At 39.8% G+C, this 18,631-nt stretch overlaps 1 protein-coding gene across 1 annotated transcript; it reads left to right on the plus strand.

Moving 5' to 3' along the window:
* Positions 1-4,694: 4,694 nt before the first annotated feature.
* On the plus strand, positions 4,695-5,684 carry LOC309356073 (olfactory receptor 14I1-like; the record flags this gene model as incomplete). Its single annotated transcript, XM_081887253.1, has 1 exon — positions 4,695-5,684. One exon carries the CDS (start codon positions 4,695-4,697, stop codon positions 5,682-5,684), a length of 990 nt encoding a protein of 329 aa, XP_081743379.1.
* Positions 5,685-18,631: the final 12,947 nt, after the last annotated feature.

Raw genomic sequence — 18,631 nt, forward strand, 5'->3', positions numbered from 1 at the left:
TTTACAGATTGGCAAGGGGTTTTTTTTTAGATACCCACCTCTAATGTCTCTTACACCCAAAGCACACACACATGTATCAGTAAGGAAAGGGGTCCTTGGATTTGTGACTTTCTGCCTCTTCTCTTCACCCCCAGCAGGATGGACAGGGAGAGGGATAGTCAGGAGTGCAACTGCATGAGAGGGATGGAATGTAGTGGTAATTGTTTTGTGGTTACTTTGACTCCTGTTCTATATGCTCAGATCTTTCAGGGGTTGGATTCTCTCTCACACACACTGATCCTGGATTCTCCCACATTTTTGTGTTTTGCATCTATCTATTGGTAAGGGAGTCACCCTGAGTTTGCAGATTAAATTTATTTAATAAATGAATAAATACATTAAACCATTAAATTGTGTGTGGCATATATTAAATAGTATTAACTCTATTGTGAACACTTTAATTAATGACATGAAAATTTAATTCAGTGTGTGGTCTGTGGTTTCGGTATCAACTCTTGTGTCCCACTTGGTTTGAAAAGCTGGACTGTCCTGCTTTAGATCCTCAGTTGTGGGCGTCAAATGTAGCCCCTTAGTCTCCTCTACATGGCTCTTGGGACACTCCACAGGCTACAAATCTTCACCAGTCACACAACCTCCCCATGCCTGCCTCACACCTTCCTGAATTGTTTTGCCTAACTGAAATGTGCCCTTGAGCTCTGTTAATGCCTCTCACTTGTCAGGATGGAGAATAGAGAGGGTAGTGTGAGTGTATAGAATCTAGCCTACTTTGCAAATGTAGAATTCATATTTATCGCTGCATCTAGTTTTATCTCTGGCCCTGTCCAGCAGTGCAATCTGGTCCTGGTCCAGGATGTAATGTGGTCCTTGACTGAAGAAGGTTCCCAATCCCCTAGACATCCTCATCCTTTCAACACATAGTTGGGGAGTGGAGTTGCACTCCAGGACTGGCATCACATTTGCTGCATAGCCCCTCCTTCTGGCATACATATGTACAGTACAGTGTGAAAATCAACACCTTCACCACAATTGTGACTAGTAGAGGGGTCAGTCCTGGTTGGGGTTGACAACATTGTCTTGGGTGGGAGGAGCGAAGGAGATACAAGTTCACTTTCCTTCACCCATCTCCTGAATATATATAGATAAATAGGGTTTGAAACCCCTAATTAAACATTGGCCCCACTCTGAGCTTATTCTGGACTGGATCCGAGGCAGCACAGGGCAGTGTTTCCCAGGCGGACACAGAGCAGGTCATCCTGATGGCTCCCATATTGAAGCCATGGGGCAGATGGTATGGGGGGTGGGGGTGCTGTGGAGAGGCCCAATATATTTTGACAGTTCCTGCCACAACCTGCACTGAGGTGGGTCACCTCTTTACAAAAGTATGCTGCTGGGACTGGGTGAGTGGCCATTTCTGATTCCACCCATTGCTGAAAGATTGCTCAGCAGCAGTCAATGGGGCAGCATGGTAGGATGGGGAAATTAGAGGTCTGCTGAGGAATGCCTGCAAATGCATACAAACATAGGCAGAAATATTAGCAAACTAAAATTAGCTAATAGGTATGTATCTTCTGGTTCGCCAGAAGCGGCTTAGTCATGCTGGCCACGTGACCCGGAAGCTGTACGCCGCAACCCCAGAGTTGGTCACGACTGGTCAGGGGTCCCTTTACCTTTACCCTTATGTATCTTCTGTCCTCCATTTTTTCAAAAAAATGTTGAACCAAATAACAAGTTGAATGCATTACCTGAATGTCTCTATTGCTAGTCTCTTGTGACCTCCAGGGAGCAAATCTCTAGGAACACAAAACAGATATTAGCACAATCTCCTCCCCATGTTGAAGAGGTGATTACTGGCATCAAAGCCTGATTGATTTTCATATATTTTCATGAATGACTATCCAAATACGTGGCTGAAGTCAAAAAAAGAGAAAGTGCTTTTGAAGGTAAGAGAAAAAATTAATTTATATAGTTAAAATATTACTTAACACCATAGGAGTTACTTAATTGATCTCACATATATATTCTCTAAAGTTTCTATTTAGGAAAATACTGCATTGAATCTGTCCACACACACCCTTCTTTCTGGACACTGGAATATTTTTGGTATTTTATTCTTCACGAAAAATGTGAAATCTTTTACTGAAAAAAACAATGTATTGTACAATGCAGGACCACAATGAATAAAACAAAAGCTGCCTTCAAAATTACAAACTAGATTTATGTTCTCAGTGAACTTGGGGATTCCTCTAGAGAATTTTTTTTTTTTTTTTTTTAGAAACTTAGTGGGGAACAGTGGGGAAGATGAAATTGGTTTCCTTAAGATTTCCAACATTTCTTAGTAGCATTCCATAGACCACTTGCTTGTTTGTGGATTTTGCAAGCATAGCATTCAAAATAAATTCTAGGATTCTCCTCAGGCAAAATTTATAAGGAATGTAATGGGAAATCAAAATATTTTTACATGGCTAGTGAAATTTCTGAGTATTAATTGGAGTTTATGCAACTTTTGTAAATACAGTATGGCTGTGTACATTAATTGTGTTTCTAGTTAATTTGATGCTAGGATGCTTATCATATGTAAAGCCTGAAAAATCATTAATTTTCAATGTATCTGGTTTCCATGGAACAGACCTTTCCCATTTTGGTTCTGTTGTAGTCTCATGCACAATTAGCTGGAACTTAGAACTTATCCACACTTACATTTTGCCCTATCTTTTCAGGAACAAGCCAACACTTTAAAGCTCCATGTCCAAGCACTCTCTCTTTTGCCCCTGAGCTTTGCCCATGAAAATCTACTCTTTAAAGCTGAAGTGCAACAAATGGCAATTTGGCTTTTCCATGGATTGCTGTTTGCTCCTACTCAGCTTTACAGAGCAAGTTTACATGGGGAATACTCCTGGGGGGGGGGGAGAATGCTCAGAGCTTTAAAGTGCAGATTGTGCCTGGAAAGACTGGAGGAAAGTTAAGTGTGGATAAATCCTTACCTACAAAGTAAGCATACGTAGCTAACCACTGTATGTCTTTCAGTTGCAAGAAACAGTTTCATCATGTTCAGAACTTTTATGCCTCATTTCCTCACTTTCCTTTGACTGTTTAACTATCTCCATTCTTTGACCACAAATATAAAGTATTTTTTGCCAATGTAGTTTTCCTTCCCTCAGATATTTCCCCCCTCAGAAATGACTTGCTGTGGGTGATGGGAAGTGCTGATTTTCAAGTGGGGGGAGATACAAATCATCCTTTGGTGTGCAAATAGAGGCTGTGTGGGGTTAACAGCATAAATCTAAGGGGTCTTAGAGGTTTCACTGTTTGGGGGGAGACAAATTGACTTTGACTGTGTTTAGCTCTTGTTTTAGGCATGTTATGAAGATGATGATGATGTTGTTGGCGATGATAATTATACCCTGCCCACCTGGCTGGGTGGAGAGAACCAGTGGCAGTCAACCAGCAATTTCTCTACCTGAGTTAATGGAAGTGATTTGGAGCTGGAGACCTCTAGGATGATTGTGCTGGGGGAATTCAATACCCATCAAAAAGACTAGATTGTTGGTGCTGGTTCAGGGCTTCATGGTCACTATGGCAGCTATGGGCCTGTTCCAATATGTCATTACTACATCACATGCATCAGGACATATTCTGCATTTGGTCCTGATAACAATGCAGGAGGGGAATGATCTGAAACATCTTTTCCCTTATCGTGGTCATGTCTTTTCTTGTTGAGATTAAATAATTTAGTAGCTCTTTCCCTTGGAAGGGGGGGCTATTAAAATGTGCACCCCCCAAGAGTAGTGGTTTCTGGTGAATTTCTGAAGACTTATGGGAACAATAGCTGCTCCTTCCAAAGCCATTGTTGATCTATGGAACCAAGAAATAACAAAGGCCTTTTCCAACGGGCAGAATTCTTGTAGCTCCTTGGTTTACATTTGAGCAGAAGTATAGGTAGGTAGTTTCCTGCCAACCTAGGAGTTTGAAAGCACGTCAAAGAGCAAGTAGATAAATAGGGACCGCTCTGGCAGGAAGGTAAACAGCACTTCCGTGTGCTGCTCTGGTTTGCCAGAAGCAGCTTAGTCATGCTGGCCACATGACCCGGAAGCTGTCTGCGGACAAACGCCAGCTCCCTCGGCCTATAGAGCGAGATGAGCGTGCAACCCCAGAGTCGGTCACGACTGGACCTAATGGTCAGGGGTCCCTTTACCTTTACCTATAGGTAGGTAGTTGCAAGGTAGATCAAATGTAAGTGAAGAAAATCTCATTATGACCTTATTGGACGCAAATGACACTGCTGGGAGCCATAATTAGGAAGTTTTGTGCCATTAGTATGTTGATGACACTTGGGTTTATCACTTTGTTCCATCTAAAACAGGAGATGTGGTTCAGGCACTATACTGGTGCTTGGATACAATGATGGGCTGGATGTGGGCCAATAAATTGAAGCTGAATCTTGAAAAGACAGAGGTGATATGTGCTCTGAGTTCTCAAGTCTAGGAGATTGGGGAATGGCTTGTTCTGGAAGGAGGAGGTCTATAGTTTGGACATACTTCATTGTCACTGGAGGTTCAGTTAGCCTCAATGATTAGGCACAACTATTTCTAGCTCTGTTTTATTTGTCTCTTAAAGCACTTCTTAGACAGCATTATATTATTACAACATTCTGTTGAAATTAAGAGATACCACTTGTGATTCTTTTTACAGATAGCATGGATGTTAGCAAGGATCAAGCCATATCTAACCAAACTACTGTTTCAGAGTTTCTGCTTCTGGAATTCTCAAAAGTTCAGAAATTACAAAGACTACATAGCATCCTGTTCCTGGTATTGTATTTGGCAACTGTAACAGGGAATCTTTTAATAATCTCTGCAGTAGCCTTTGACCACCACCTGCACACCCCAATGTATATCTTCCTGATGAACTTGGCCATGCAGGACCTGGGCCAGGTTTCGGTCATTATCCCCCAATCCATGGCCAATTCCCTCATGAATACTACACACATTTCTTATTCCGGATGTGTTGGTCAAGCCCTATTCTTCACCTTCTTCTTATCTACTGATTTTTTCCTCCTCATAGTCATGGCCTACGATCGGTATGTTGCTATCTGTAATCCACTGCAATACCAGGTGGTGATGAACAGGAGAGCCTGCACTGAAATGATCCTTACTGTATGGATCACTGGGTTTCTTTATGCAGGTTTGCACACTGTCAGCACTTTTGCAACTCCTTTCTGCTCCAATGTTGTCAATCAGTTTTTCTGTGAAATCCCACAGTTAGTAAAGCTTTCCTGTTCTAAGAAAAATCAGATTGAAACTGGAGTTCTGCTCTTGTTTTCTCTCATTGGGTTAGGCTGCTTTATATTTGTTCTTGTGACATATGTACAGATTTTTAGTGCGGTGTTAAGGATGCCATCTGCACAGGGAAGACAAAAGGCCTTCTCTACCTGCCTTCCACATCTCATGGTATTCTCCACATTTATGGTCACAGGCTTGTTTTCCTATTTGAGTCCCATGACTAATACAGCAACATATTTAGATTTAATTTTTACAGTAATATATTCCATGGTCCCACCTTTGCTGAACCCACTGATTTACAGCATGAGAAATAAAGAGATCAAGGCTGCTTTGTCAAATATGTTAAGACTAAGGACCACTTCCAATAATATATTATTTAGTTTTATTCTCTGTGCGTGGATTTAAGTGGCATCCTGATTTTCCACATTGGTATCAATGGGACCAAAGTGAAACTAACATAATTTATCCAATCAGATTTAAAAAACATTTTTTACTGAGAAACTACCCAGGTCACACTTTTCAAACCGAAGTCTGGAATTAAATAAAGCTGTTGTTGAAAATGTGGACTTATTTAATTTTTTTCATGCAGTTCTCAAACACTATTTCTCCCACTAAAAAAAAGTAATCATGGGGCAAAAGTTGGAGCAACACCACTGACACTTATTTTGAAGAACAGAACATGACTCTTACTGCCAAACTAGTTGTGATGCGAAATATGTATTAGGAATCATTGTGTGTTTGTGTGTCTGTTTGTATTTAATTAGTAGCATGGCAGATTTGAGGTCTGCTACATTTGGGGAGGGGAGTTTTAACTCCTTCCCCACCTACACATTCCTACCCATCCCCAGTGTTTCCCTTCCCCAAGTTGCTTTTGGCTTATAAAGGAACATTCTCATTGATGACAATGGAAACATTCCTTCCAGGGCTAATGGCAAACTGGGGGGATTGATTTTTATCAGGACCTTGACATTTGATGAAACATATTAACCTTCTCTTCCCTGTGTGTTGCGGTCCTAAAGAAAATCATTTCCTTCCACACCTGAAATTACCGTTCAGTGCTTAGATATAAATTTGAAATCATTAACTCTACTCAGTCATGTGTTAATATGATTATTTTAGTATTATGCTGCCTGTTATAATGCTTTTTAAAAATGTAAAGGATCCCTGACAGTTAAGTCCAGTCGCGAACGCCTCTGGGGTTGTAGCGCTCATCTTGCTTTACTGGCCGAAGGAGCCAACGTTTGTGTGTAGACAGCGTGACTAAGCTGCTTCTGGAAAAACCAGAGCAATGCATGGAAACTCCAATTACCTTTCTGCCGGACCAGTACCTATTTATCTACTTGCACTTTGGTGTGCTTTCAAACTGCTAGTTTGGCAGGAGCTGGGACCGAACAAAGAGAGCTCACCCCGTCGCAGGGATACGAACCGCCAACCTTCGGTTTGGCAAGCCCTAGGCTCAGTGGTTTACACCACAGCGCCACCCGCGTCCCTTTATTATGCTTTTTATTATGTTTTTATTATTGATGCTCCATAAAATGTGTTCTTAGTGCTATCCCTGGTCCTGAGATCTTTTGATAAAGGGTGTTATAAACAGTAATATAATAATAATGTGTTCAATTCACCAGCTAGAGTGCACACATTATCTCTGTAGAGACATTAGAGCATATCTGTAGAAAAATTCTATGACCAACCACTTCCATTCAGTTTAAGGGGAAAGCTTTGCTGTTGGTGAAATGTGTTGACAAATGCAATGGTGTGATGGACATTTGCAATTTGGTGAATGTTAATCTTCACTGAAAATTCCAGCCATTTTAGGGGACAACATAAAATTTCAGAAATTTCTGCAACCTTGTAGGAAGTCACACTTCAACTAATTAAATAATTGTATAATATTTTGCTGATTTGTTTCTGGAAAAAGTAATGCATCTTTATAACATCTTGGTAAACAATGTAAACACACTTTGTGACATGCTCATTTCTTACATTAAGACTGCACTCTTATGGACAGTTACCTGGGACTATTAACCATTGAACTGAATGGGACTGACTTCAGAGTAGATGCATATCGTATTGTGACATAATGCATTCCAAGAAGCACCACTCCAGGAAAACAACAAAATGCATCTTCACTGCAATCATTTATGAGTCAGTGTCAATACATATCATACAAAAAGCAAGATTCAATGAAAATTTTCATTATATAAACAGCTGATTGAGAAACAATAGGACTACAGAGCTGGATGGTTGCCTATGTTACAAATAAAACAGGAACCAATAATATATATTAATTAAGAACAGTTACTGATAAAATAATGACAAATTTCTATCTTCATCCCCCATGTATTCTTTGTGTTAGCTGTGTGGAACACATTCATAAAAATAAAATGGACTGGATTGAAATATATGGTAGCACTGCAGTAAAACCACTGCCCCCTTTTCAAATCCTAGTGTAGGACCACTGTCCCAACTCAATATATACCATAGTACATACATTTTTTTCCCTAAGATTCTTGGTTGCTTCCATTATTTCACTTTCTTAGCTGCTCCCTGTGATTCAGCTCAGGCTTCAGCAAAATAATATAGCATTTGGGAGAAAAGATACAGCCTAGTAACCCAGCACTGGAAGCTAAAATAGAGAAGATCTCCACAGCCACCATGTATTTGCCTTTGGTGCTCAGGTACGTTGGTACAAATGACACCCAAACACTGCAGAACACTAGCATACTAAAAGTGATGAACTTGGCTTCATTAAAACTATCTGGCAACTTCCTGGCTAGGAAAGCCACAGTGAAGCTTATAACAGACAGAAGTCCCATATAGCCCATGACAATGTAAAACATGTTGACATATCCTTCATTACATTTTATGATGATCTTTCCTGCTAGTGACTGCATGTCAACATCTGGAAAGGGGGGAGAGATTCCTAGCCACACTGCACAAATGACTCCTTGAACAAGGGAGCAGGAAAGAACAATTGAACCTGTCATTGTTTTCCCCACCCATTTCCTCATGCTGGATCCTGGCTTGGTGGCCTTGAAAGCCAAAACCACAATGATGGTTTTGGCCAACACAGAAGAAACAGCCACTGTGAAGATGATGCCAAAAGCTGATTGTTGTAGAAGACAGGTCACCTTCTTTGGTTTTCCGAGAAATAAGAAAGAACAGAGAAAGCAAAGCAGGAGAGAGACCAGAAGAGTATAGGTGACATCCCGGTTGTTGGCTTTGACTATGGGGGTCTCTTTGTGCTTAATAAAAGTTCCTAGCACCAAAACTGTGATCAGGGAAAGAATAGCTGAGAGTGAAGCTAAACTAATCCCTAATGGTTCTTCATATGACAGAAAGCTCACAGCTCTGGGAATGCATCGATCTTGGCCTTTGCTTGCGTACTGATTTTCTGGGCATCTGAAACAATTGTCCATGTCTGGGGGGTAGAAAAATATTTTAGTGCCAACTCATGTAAGAACTTTGGGGGAAATATCACAATTACTTCTGAGGTGGATTTGCTGCTCACAGAGAGTTCTAGCTTTTCATTCCATTTACAGAATTGGTTGTGTGAAAATACATTTTAATATTAAACATAGAATCATAGAATTTTAGAGTTGAAAGGGACCCAAGGGTCATCTAGTCCAACCCCCTGTAATGCAAAAATATTTTGCCCAATGTGGGGCTCACACCCACAATTTGAAGATTGGAGACTCATCTATACAGTTGCAGATAAAATGTTTTAAATGTGTTGTAAAGTGCAATATACACATGGGACACTAAATGGTGACAGCATTTAAATATGCTAAATTTAATTTATTTTTCAAAACTTTTTTTTAAAAAAAATATTTTCACAACGCTTTTTATATGTGTATATATTCCGCCTAAGAGTCTTATGATCTACCAACCTATATTCCAGAAAGCTTATGAATAACAGTATGTAGTGATTATTATTATCATTGTTAGAAGTGATTGAATAATATTATTTTTATGATAGCTCTTTATACTGATTAATGCACATTTAACTCTTTACTTTGTGTTTTAGCAAATCCTCAAGTGCATTTTTGTCTGTTTCATTTATTGAATGCTGCCTTGAGCAGGAATAGCAACTCTAGAATAAATAAATATATAAATTAGTCTGCTGCTAGGTTTTTTGCTATAGTTTTTAAATTTTTTTACACACTCGTATTTAATTAATTTGAGTTATTACTGTTATTTTAATTGCTGCAATCCATTCTGAGATGGATTTAGGGCAGGCTAAAAATATTCTGCAATAAATAAATAAATAAATAAATACATAGGGTGACAACACACACATAATTCTGCATGTATTCATTGTTGCAGGACATTCTAAGCAGGGTTTCTAAGGTATTTGTAGAATGCAGATAGAAGCAGGTGCAATGTTTGCCATTTATGGATTCTAAGCTGGAGACACTCATGACAATTTGCCTTGTTTTCATTATGTTGGAGTGATTTCTCTTTCTACACACATTGACAATATAGTCTGTGACGGCAATACATGATTCTTGACTAATTGTCTGGGTTGGTCAATTACAGTTAATCATGGAATTCTAGATTTCCCAATAATATTGTCAGATAAAGTCTGATTCACACATCAATGTACCACATAAATTCTCTTATCATTTGATGACCTACAGATAAATGTGTGAAATGCTTTCAATGACAAAGACTGCATTTGAAGCAAGTTAAGTACTCAGATTGCTGAACCAGTTTCGAGGTGGAGTAAACTTATTGTAACACCTTGGAAAGATGGCACAAACTTAACGCTCTCACCAAGTACTTACAACCATTCATTGGTCTGTTAGATAAAATGGTGGTATGTATAGCAAATGTTGGCACCACTAACCCTTTTGGTTTGAAATCTCTCCATCTGGGCATGGAACACAATCATAGCAACAAAACTTCACCCCTTCTCTTTTCTTCTTCTGATAACCAGGGTGGCAGGAGTCACAACACAAAGAAATAGGCAGCACCTATCAGCAAACAAAGCAAGGAATATGATGGAATCAATGAGAGGAAAATAATCACCTTTTTTTTTTACAACAAAATGAATAAGCTGTTGACTCAGAAAAATCAAATTATAATGAACATTATTACATAGTACACTACTGAGCCCAATAGTTATGTTTCCAGAGAAGATATTAGTGCATTATTGTATAGAAACAGGCATGACTATAGATGCTAGAAAGACAAGATTTGGCCCTTAAATATGTTTTATTATACGTATCCACAGTCTTGCCAAAGACAAGGCAATTATTGTGACTAGACTCAGGGATAAAGAGTTGAGACAAATGAAACGGGTTAAAATGGGGCTACATTTTATTACTAATATGAGAAGTGCATAACCTAAAACCTCAACCTTTGGTCAAATATCTTGACAATGGCAAAGCGTATGGTATAGAACTGGCCACTCCCTTCTGGTGAGTAGAGAGGCCTTCTTGTTCCTGGTGCCCCATTACTCTGGGCACTTGTATCTTAAGAATGTTACATGTCCAGCATATGGGCCAACAACCTAGAGTAGCTGTCTTCTGGAAACATTCTTCACCTTCAAAGGTGCCAAATGGTGTTCATCTATTCCCTTTTCTCTCATTAACTTCTCCAGCACCTTCCAAACACATCAACACATTTCTCTGCATCTACCGCTAAACCCCTATCCTAGCATCCAGTATATTGGGGGGAGGATGCACAACTTGGCCAGCTTGTGGTCCTAAAGTAACTGAAAACCCTGCACTGGATAAAGGGGTAGACTGGGCAGGTTTATGAAATGGCAATAGAGGCTTGCAAAGATGTGGTATAGACCTATAGACCCATGACCATGCTCCCAGATGCCAATGTGTGTGCATTTCCCTCATCTCCCTCATCTCTGTATTTGGCTTGTCACAGCAGAACGTCCACATGCCCCATTTTCTGACTGGAGGAAACAACTATTTCCATGCAGAGATTGATATATTCAGCTTTCTTTTTTTACACCTCTCTTTAGTTTCTAAGAAGGGATGCAGGTGGCGCTGTGGTCTAAACCACTGAGCCTCTTGGGCTTGCTGATCAAAAGGTCAGCGATTCGAATCTTCGCAATGGGGTGAGCTCCTGTTGCTCAGCCCCAGCTCCTGCCAACCTAAGAGTTCAAAAACATGCCAAAAAGTGCAAGTAGATAAATAGGTATGGCTCCTGCGGAAAGGTAAACAGTGTTTCCATGCACTGCTCTGGTTTCGGTGTTCTATTGCACCAGAAGCGGCTTAGTCATGCTGGCCACATGACCTGGAAAAAAAACTGTCTGCAGAGTGGACAAATGCCAGCTCCCTTGGCCTGTAAAGCGAGACGGGAGCTACAACCTCAGAGTTGTTCACGACTGGACTTAACTGTCAGGGGCCCTTTACCATTACCTTTTATTATTTCTGGATGCAGTACAAAGCACTGGATTTATCAAGACAAATTATCATCCATTACATGGATTCTGTTATTCAACAAAGGATAGTCTCAAACATTGGCACACCCATATGGAGAATGGAAAGTAGCTCCCCAAAGCACCCCAAAACTCATACCTGGTTAAACCGTCCATGCCACACAATTATATCTTCATTGATGACAAGTTTATCTTCCACTGGGGCTTTGTGTTCAAACTTTCCAATTTTCACTCTAAGGAATGAGTTATTTGGGAAAATCACTAGGTTCACTATGTCAAGGTCAGCTTCCATTTCCCTTTTATCATTAAAGGACAAAATTTCTTCTGCAGAATTATTAAACACAACGCCTTGAAGAAATGGGTGGAGCTAGTTGAAATGGGTAAAAATGAAACAAAAGGGTAATTACCTATATGTTTGGTGTGTTTGCATTAAAGAAACTTTATACAGAGCCTCTAAGAGGATGAAAGCAAGAATATTCCAAACAACAAAAAACTCGAATCCTATTCCCAACTATTACCCTAAACATTATTAAAAGCAGCAGCAACACAAGACCAAAATAAAAAGACACATATTATCTCAACTAGTCTAAAACAGTGGTGGACAACATTCAAGTTTGACTGCAATGACTCTATTTGGGTGTTAGAGTCCAATGGCACTCAGAGGGGCACAGGTTTCCCATCCTTGTTCTATAAGGTGACTCTAAAATATATGAGCAAATTAAAATGTATTTTAGTACAAGAAGAAAAATAAAGTGGGTGGCAGGTGAAGCTTCCTGAATGAGCAATCTTCAGCTATGGAGCAACAATGGAAAAGGCCATTTGGAATATTTTTGGAACCTCCATGCTCGGTTTTACAATGTTTTCATTGATTACAGTTGTTTGAAGTTTTATGTAAGTGCAGCCTAAACAACAGCAACAGCTGTTCTGCAATAGCGGAAGTTGGGAAATGTACACTTATTACTTGAACTTATATACTCTTTCTCCCCCAAGTGGTGCTAAGTTTCTAGTAAAGGTCATTGGGGTGGTGGAGGTTGGGTGGTATGGTTTGCAAGTGCTGCTGCTGCTTACCCAGGTGGAAAAGGGGAGGAGCAAGGTGAGAGGAGCTCAACATGATGCAAACATGGTGGCAGAAGTGTTGGATTGGCACTGTGCTCACATAACATTAAGCTCACCATGCCTTGAGCCTCCCCATCTTAGTACGTAGCAGTGGAACTTGCTGTATGGAAGTCAGGTGAGCAACACCTGTTCATCTCCACTCACCACTACCGGCACTTTCCTATGTTTAAGCATAATATTGGAGTATATACTTTATAATGGAATTACAGGAAGACAAAATTGGAAACCATAACAGTTTATCAAAAAATAATGTGCACACCACCATTTCACCAGTTATTCACAGATCAACAGGATATTGGATGTTTGATATTATCTCACTTAAATTGAGCTTTTCATGATAACAAATGGTTGTCTCCAACTAAGCTTTACACAGAGTAGACCTATTGAAATGAATGTACCTAAACTAGTCATAAACATAGTCATAGGAATGCGGGTGGTTCTGTGGTCTAAACCACTGAGTTTCTTGGGCTTGCCGATCAAGTCGGCGGTTCGAATCCCTGTGACGGGGTGAGCTCCCGTTGCTCGGTCCCAGCTCCTGCCAACCTAGCAGTTCAAAAGCATGCCCAAAAATGCTAATAGATAAATAGGAACTGCTCCAGTGGGAAGGTAAACAGTGTTTCCGTGTGCTGCTCTGGTTTCTGTGTTCTGTTGCGCCAGAGGAGGCTTAGTCATGCTGGCCACATGACCCGGAAAAACTGTCTGCAGACAAACGCTGGCTCCCTCGGCCACTAAAGCAAGATGAGCACTGCAACCCCAGAGTCATCTGTTACTGGACTTAACTCTCAGGGGTCCCTTTACCTTTAAACTAGTCATGTCTATTAATTTGAATGGGTCTACTCTGCATAGGATTATCACTGAATGCAACCAGCAGAAAATTCATTATAGAAATGCTACCTCCCAAGCCCCAAAATCTTGAAGACTTCTCTTCTTTCCTTTTATTCTGTGAATGGATCTAGATGAATACATTGCATGTAAAGAATGCACCACAGCATAAACAGCATTATAGATGCTGTAGCTGTGGCCAGTCACAGCTATTTCAAACAGAGATCCAGGAAGACTTTCTAGCCTCTCTTCCCCTGTACATTCACTACCATCCTCCATCAGATCCTGGGAATTTGGAAATGAGCAGCCAAATATTTGCTCACAGAAGTCCTTGAAAAAGCTGTTTTCTTGTGTCCTGCAAAGTTTTATATTCTGAAGAAATTCCTTAAAGCTTGGAAGCTTGTGTGAGTGTGGTGTGAACAAAATAGCACCTTGGAACACTTGCAAATTTGCTTGGGCTTGAATGCTTGTTAATGCAACATCGATCTGGACTGTCATGATCCACAGCTTTCTCCAAGACATCATATTTTCTTTATATACAATATCTGTTATAAGAATTAACCATGAAATGATCATAGTTTCTCCATAGACAATCAATGTATTAGCTGTGCTATTTGTCAAATGTTGGTTAATATTGAAGGCCATAGTGTTCATTTGGTTTCCTGTATGCCAAGATGCTTGCTTTGGAATTCTTTCTGCAAAGGCTGAACAGATGCCATTCTGAGAAAGCATTGGTTCCAACACCTGCAAGAACTGTTCTCCACTATCATCATCCACAGCAAATAGCCCAACCCACATCCATCCAAAATGCTGAAGTAATCGGAGAATCCCCAGGTACTGATGAGATTCATTTGGAATCATGCGGTAAAAGGAAAATAGTTGCATTGTATCACTTTTCCCTGGGGCGAAGGAGCCATATGTCAGCTATAAAAAAAATTAAAATGTTCTTATTTCAGTGGTGCCTTTGTGATGGAAAACCTGTCAGTTTCAGTTCCTATTTTTTTCCTACTTTTAATAATAGTTCTTCACATTTCCTCACCAGATTTTTTTAAAAAATAGTCCACATGAAAATTCATCAGCAATTTAGTGACTTCTCTAATATACACATTTTTGTGTGCAATGTTGCCTAATATATCCACTTTTTAAAAAGCAAATTCCCTTTAATTAATCATTTTTGTAAGCAACTTTCAGTAATATATGCATTTTTATGTGTGCACTTTGCTCTAGCATAGGCATATTTGAACACATTGCTTTGCTGAAGAACTGCATTGCAAAACTTGCAGACGTGCAAATTTCAAAAGATGACTGTGTTTCAGTTTGCATATGGCTTCAGAAAGTGCAGATTAGGTAAGTTTGCTGTTAAATACAAATCAACAAATTTTCTCCCCCATCACGAGCCATGCATTAGTAGAGATGTGCATGAGACTGCTTTGAATGTAAAAGAATTTCCATGAAAACAATGCACTATCACTGTAAAATAAAGCAACTTGAAATAACAGCAGCTATTGCAATAGCATAAAAGCAGACTGTGGGGTACAATTTTTTTTTGGGGGGGGTAAGAAGGAAGACTTCCAAGATGTCAGATTCTATTCCATGGCACCTATTTTCCTAGTCTGTCTGAAGACATGCCTCATCAGGACATGTTCTATAATTATCACACAATATTTTGTTTTTCTGTGAACCATGCCTCTCTTTCTGTATGGTCTTTTAAAGTCCCCCAATCTCCATGCACAAATCCTACCTGTGGAATCTTGTAGAGACCTAATATGTCTGATATGTGAAAGGAGATGTCTGAACCAAGGCCACCAATGACAGCCATCAGGTTTTTTGGCAAGTCACACCTGTAGTTGGGGGGAAATCTACGCAAATTGAAAAGCAGGTCCAGAGTGGTACGATAGGTCATCATCAGGCTGTAATAGCTGTCATAGATGTGGAAACCAAGCGTGATATTATGCAATATCTTTGGATTCTCATTGATCTCATTCACAGCAAACGCCAAGGCTAGGATGTGCTGGTATAACTTTGCCACCACTCTGCAAATGGAGTTAGATTCTCTTTCACAAGAGGATTCTACAATTCATATGAATCACTTTCGCACTGCGATGGCTCACACTACATTTCATTAAGACAAGTCTATACACACAAATGTCATAAATTTGTTAGAGTTAAATGGGAGGGCAGTAAACGTCAGAGAAAAACCAAAATGGTGATCAGAGGAAGAAAGATCAAATGATAACAAGATGGATGGTAGAGCAGTGCAACACTGAGAGAATTGGTGAAGTACAACTTAAAAGCTGCATTGAATTATTTAGTCACAATGAATGTATGGTGCTTTCTTTTATGAATCAGAGGTTTGGTTTTCCTTCTCTACCTAGAGGTGATCCTCCAAGGTGTTAGAAAATGATTTCTGTGAGCTTAGTTACCTGATAAGCTTTCAAGTGGTGCTGCCTAGGATTGTACCTTTTATATGCAAACAATGTGCATCATCAGTGACTATTTCCAATCCACCCACCATGGAAATGCCCTGAGAGAGAGCTCACCTCTACTCAACCAGATATATATGGTGATTTATTTGGCTTTCTATTGACTTGCTGCTTTAAACAACTACAATGAATACTGTGCCCACTATTAGTTTGTGCTCTATTTAAAAGAAAATGCATAAAAATATACTTTTCTGAAATAAATTATACTATATTGTCATTCCTAGCGAGGGCCATTTAAGGGAGAAGGAAAAACAAACAAAATACTTCTCATCTTTTTCTACTTAAGCTAGTCTCCTGATCTGACACCCATCAGTGTTTTCAAACATCTTTTTCATGTTTATCCAAAGTGGAGAAAAATCTGGATTTGCACCAGCCTGTCTCCCTATTAGTATAAGGGCATCCATATGATGACCTCCACATCTAAGTGCTGTCCCAGACCTTTCCCTCTTTTACTGTGGGTCTTTAAAATCATTGCAAAGTGCAAAATGTTCGAGATAAAGACAGAGACATGGACATTTAATGGAAGGAAATATCCACAATTTTGTTCTGGTGTGGACAAGTGCTTAGTTTCTTTCCTTTTGAAATCTAAGTTCACTACTTTCTATATAACTTATTCCATCAGCTTTGCTATCTTCATGTCTGATTTTCCTCATGTCCACATATCCTTGCAGGCAACATTTTCAAACATGAGGCTTTCTGCTTACTTATTTATTTAGGCTTTAATTTCTGATATTCTTTTTAGAGTTATGGTACCTTATAAATATTATGCCTGCCTATATGCAAATGTGGTGTATGTAAAGAAAACATGACCCTCTCATTCCAAGACAGGAAGAATTTTTCATCAAGGGAGGAGGAAATGTGGATATACTGTGAAGAAGTGAGGACAACAGAAGAATTAAAAAGTCAGTGATTGAGAAAGATAGGAGCCCTCTTTGGGCATTCAGGCTAGACACATAAGCACAAAAGTATGTTGGTGTGTGAACGAGGTGTCCCTTCTCCACAGGAGGCTGGGTGTGCAACCACTTCAGCACTGACATTTATATATTTAGCATGATGATCTGAAGGGGGCTTGCAAGTGTGTTTTCCTGAAAAGTAAAAGTAAGGGATCTTGATCCCAAAGAGGCTTTCAAATATATCAGACAAACATGCTAACAGGCCCACATTGGACCTTTTCATAATATACATGGTGGTCAGGAAAGAAGGTTGTGTGCATTCCCTGTCCCTCTAAACTCATTTGCTGCAACTCATCCCATACATACATTGTTTGAGAAGTCTATTTCTTGCATTACTCACACTTGAACATCAAACTCATCCTGGGAAGGGTGTTTGCTGAAGAAAACATCTGAAGAAATGTAAATTATCTGAGAAGCAATTCCACCAATGAGAAGGCTACCTGATTGATACCACTCATGTGGAATATGGAGAGGATCGTTCATATGGCACTTCATGGTATCAACATTGAATGTCATGTGAGATAGCAGAAGCAGCAACACCACTGGTCTCACCATTTTGACAGCAAGGCTTGTCTCTAGACACAAACTCTCCTGTGTCCTTCTATAGCAGCAGCTTGTTACATGGAAGAGGCTACAGTTTATGATGGATTATTCTGTCAATAGGCTTCCTGAAGATAATTCCCCCCCCCCATTGGTAACAGAATACTAGTACTTGAATTGTCATGTCTCAATTATAACATAAAAAAGACAGACAGACACTCTGTTCTCAGTCAAAAATAAAACAAAAACAAAAAACACAACAGAGAGAGCCTGGAGCACAACTCCTTGATCTCAATGGTATAGGAGTTTTTATAGGCTTTCTTATCGATTTTTCTTCTGGAAAGCCACAGGAGATGAGAAGTAATGATAATGATTAGTGACTGTTAATTATAGGGGAGATAACAAACTGTCAGGAGTCCAGGTTCCCAGCTTGATAACACAGTAAGCACAGCTAATTAGAAAGGAGGATTTATTGCAAAATAATAATAATAATAAATCAACAAATAGCTCTAGATGGCTCTAACAAAGTCTCCGGCATCATTACTCAAGATGCCCCTTCTAAAGAGTCTTTCTGGGATCTACAGAAGCTGTTGAACTTACGACTCTCACATCTCTTGTTTTGCTTCCTGTCTAACAACCCTCCCATTCACCAGCTTTTGGGACTAATTGTCTGTTGCTATCAAAGGGTTAAAAGAGTAGCAGAAACGCTCTAATCACTGAGCAGCTGGAGGTCATTAGGCTTCCAGGAACATGAGTCTGTATAAATAGTCCCCCTGTTTGTTTGTTCTTCCCCTTCTCCCTTTTGGGTGTGTGTTTTGCTGAGATGTGTGATTCGTCGCCAGGGTTGTTTTTTGGTGTTTTGTAAATAAACCTTATTTTTGATTTACAAACCGCATGCTCCAGGACTCCTTTTTGGGAAGATGCTGCCTCTTCTGCCCTTCTTAGCTGCTGCGCGAAATCCTCTGCCGTGGTGAGACTTTTAAAGAAGGAAGTGCACTGGGCATTTACATTAAACTAATTAAAGTTTAATGGGAC

Source organism: Podarcis melisellensis, assembly GCF_964234715.1.
Source record: "Podarcis melisellensis genome assembly, chromosome: 13".
Classification (NCBI taxonomy): Eukaryota; Metazoa; Chordata; class Lepidosauria; order Squamata; family Lacertidae; genus Podarcis; species Podarcis melisellensis.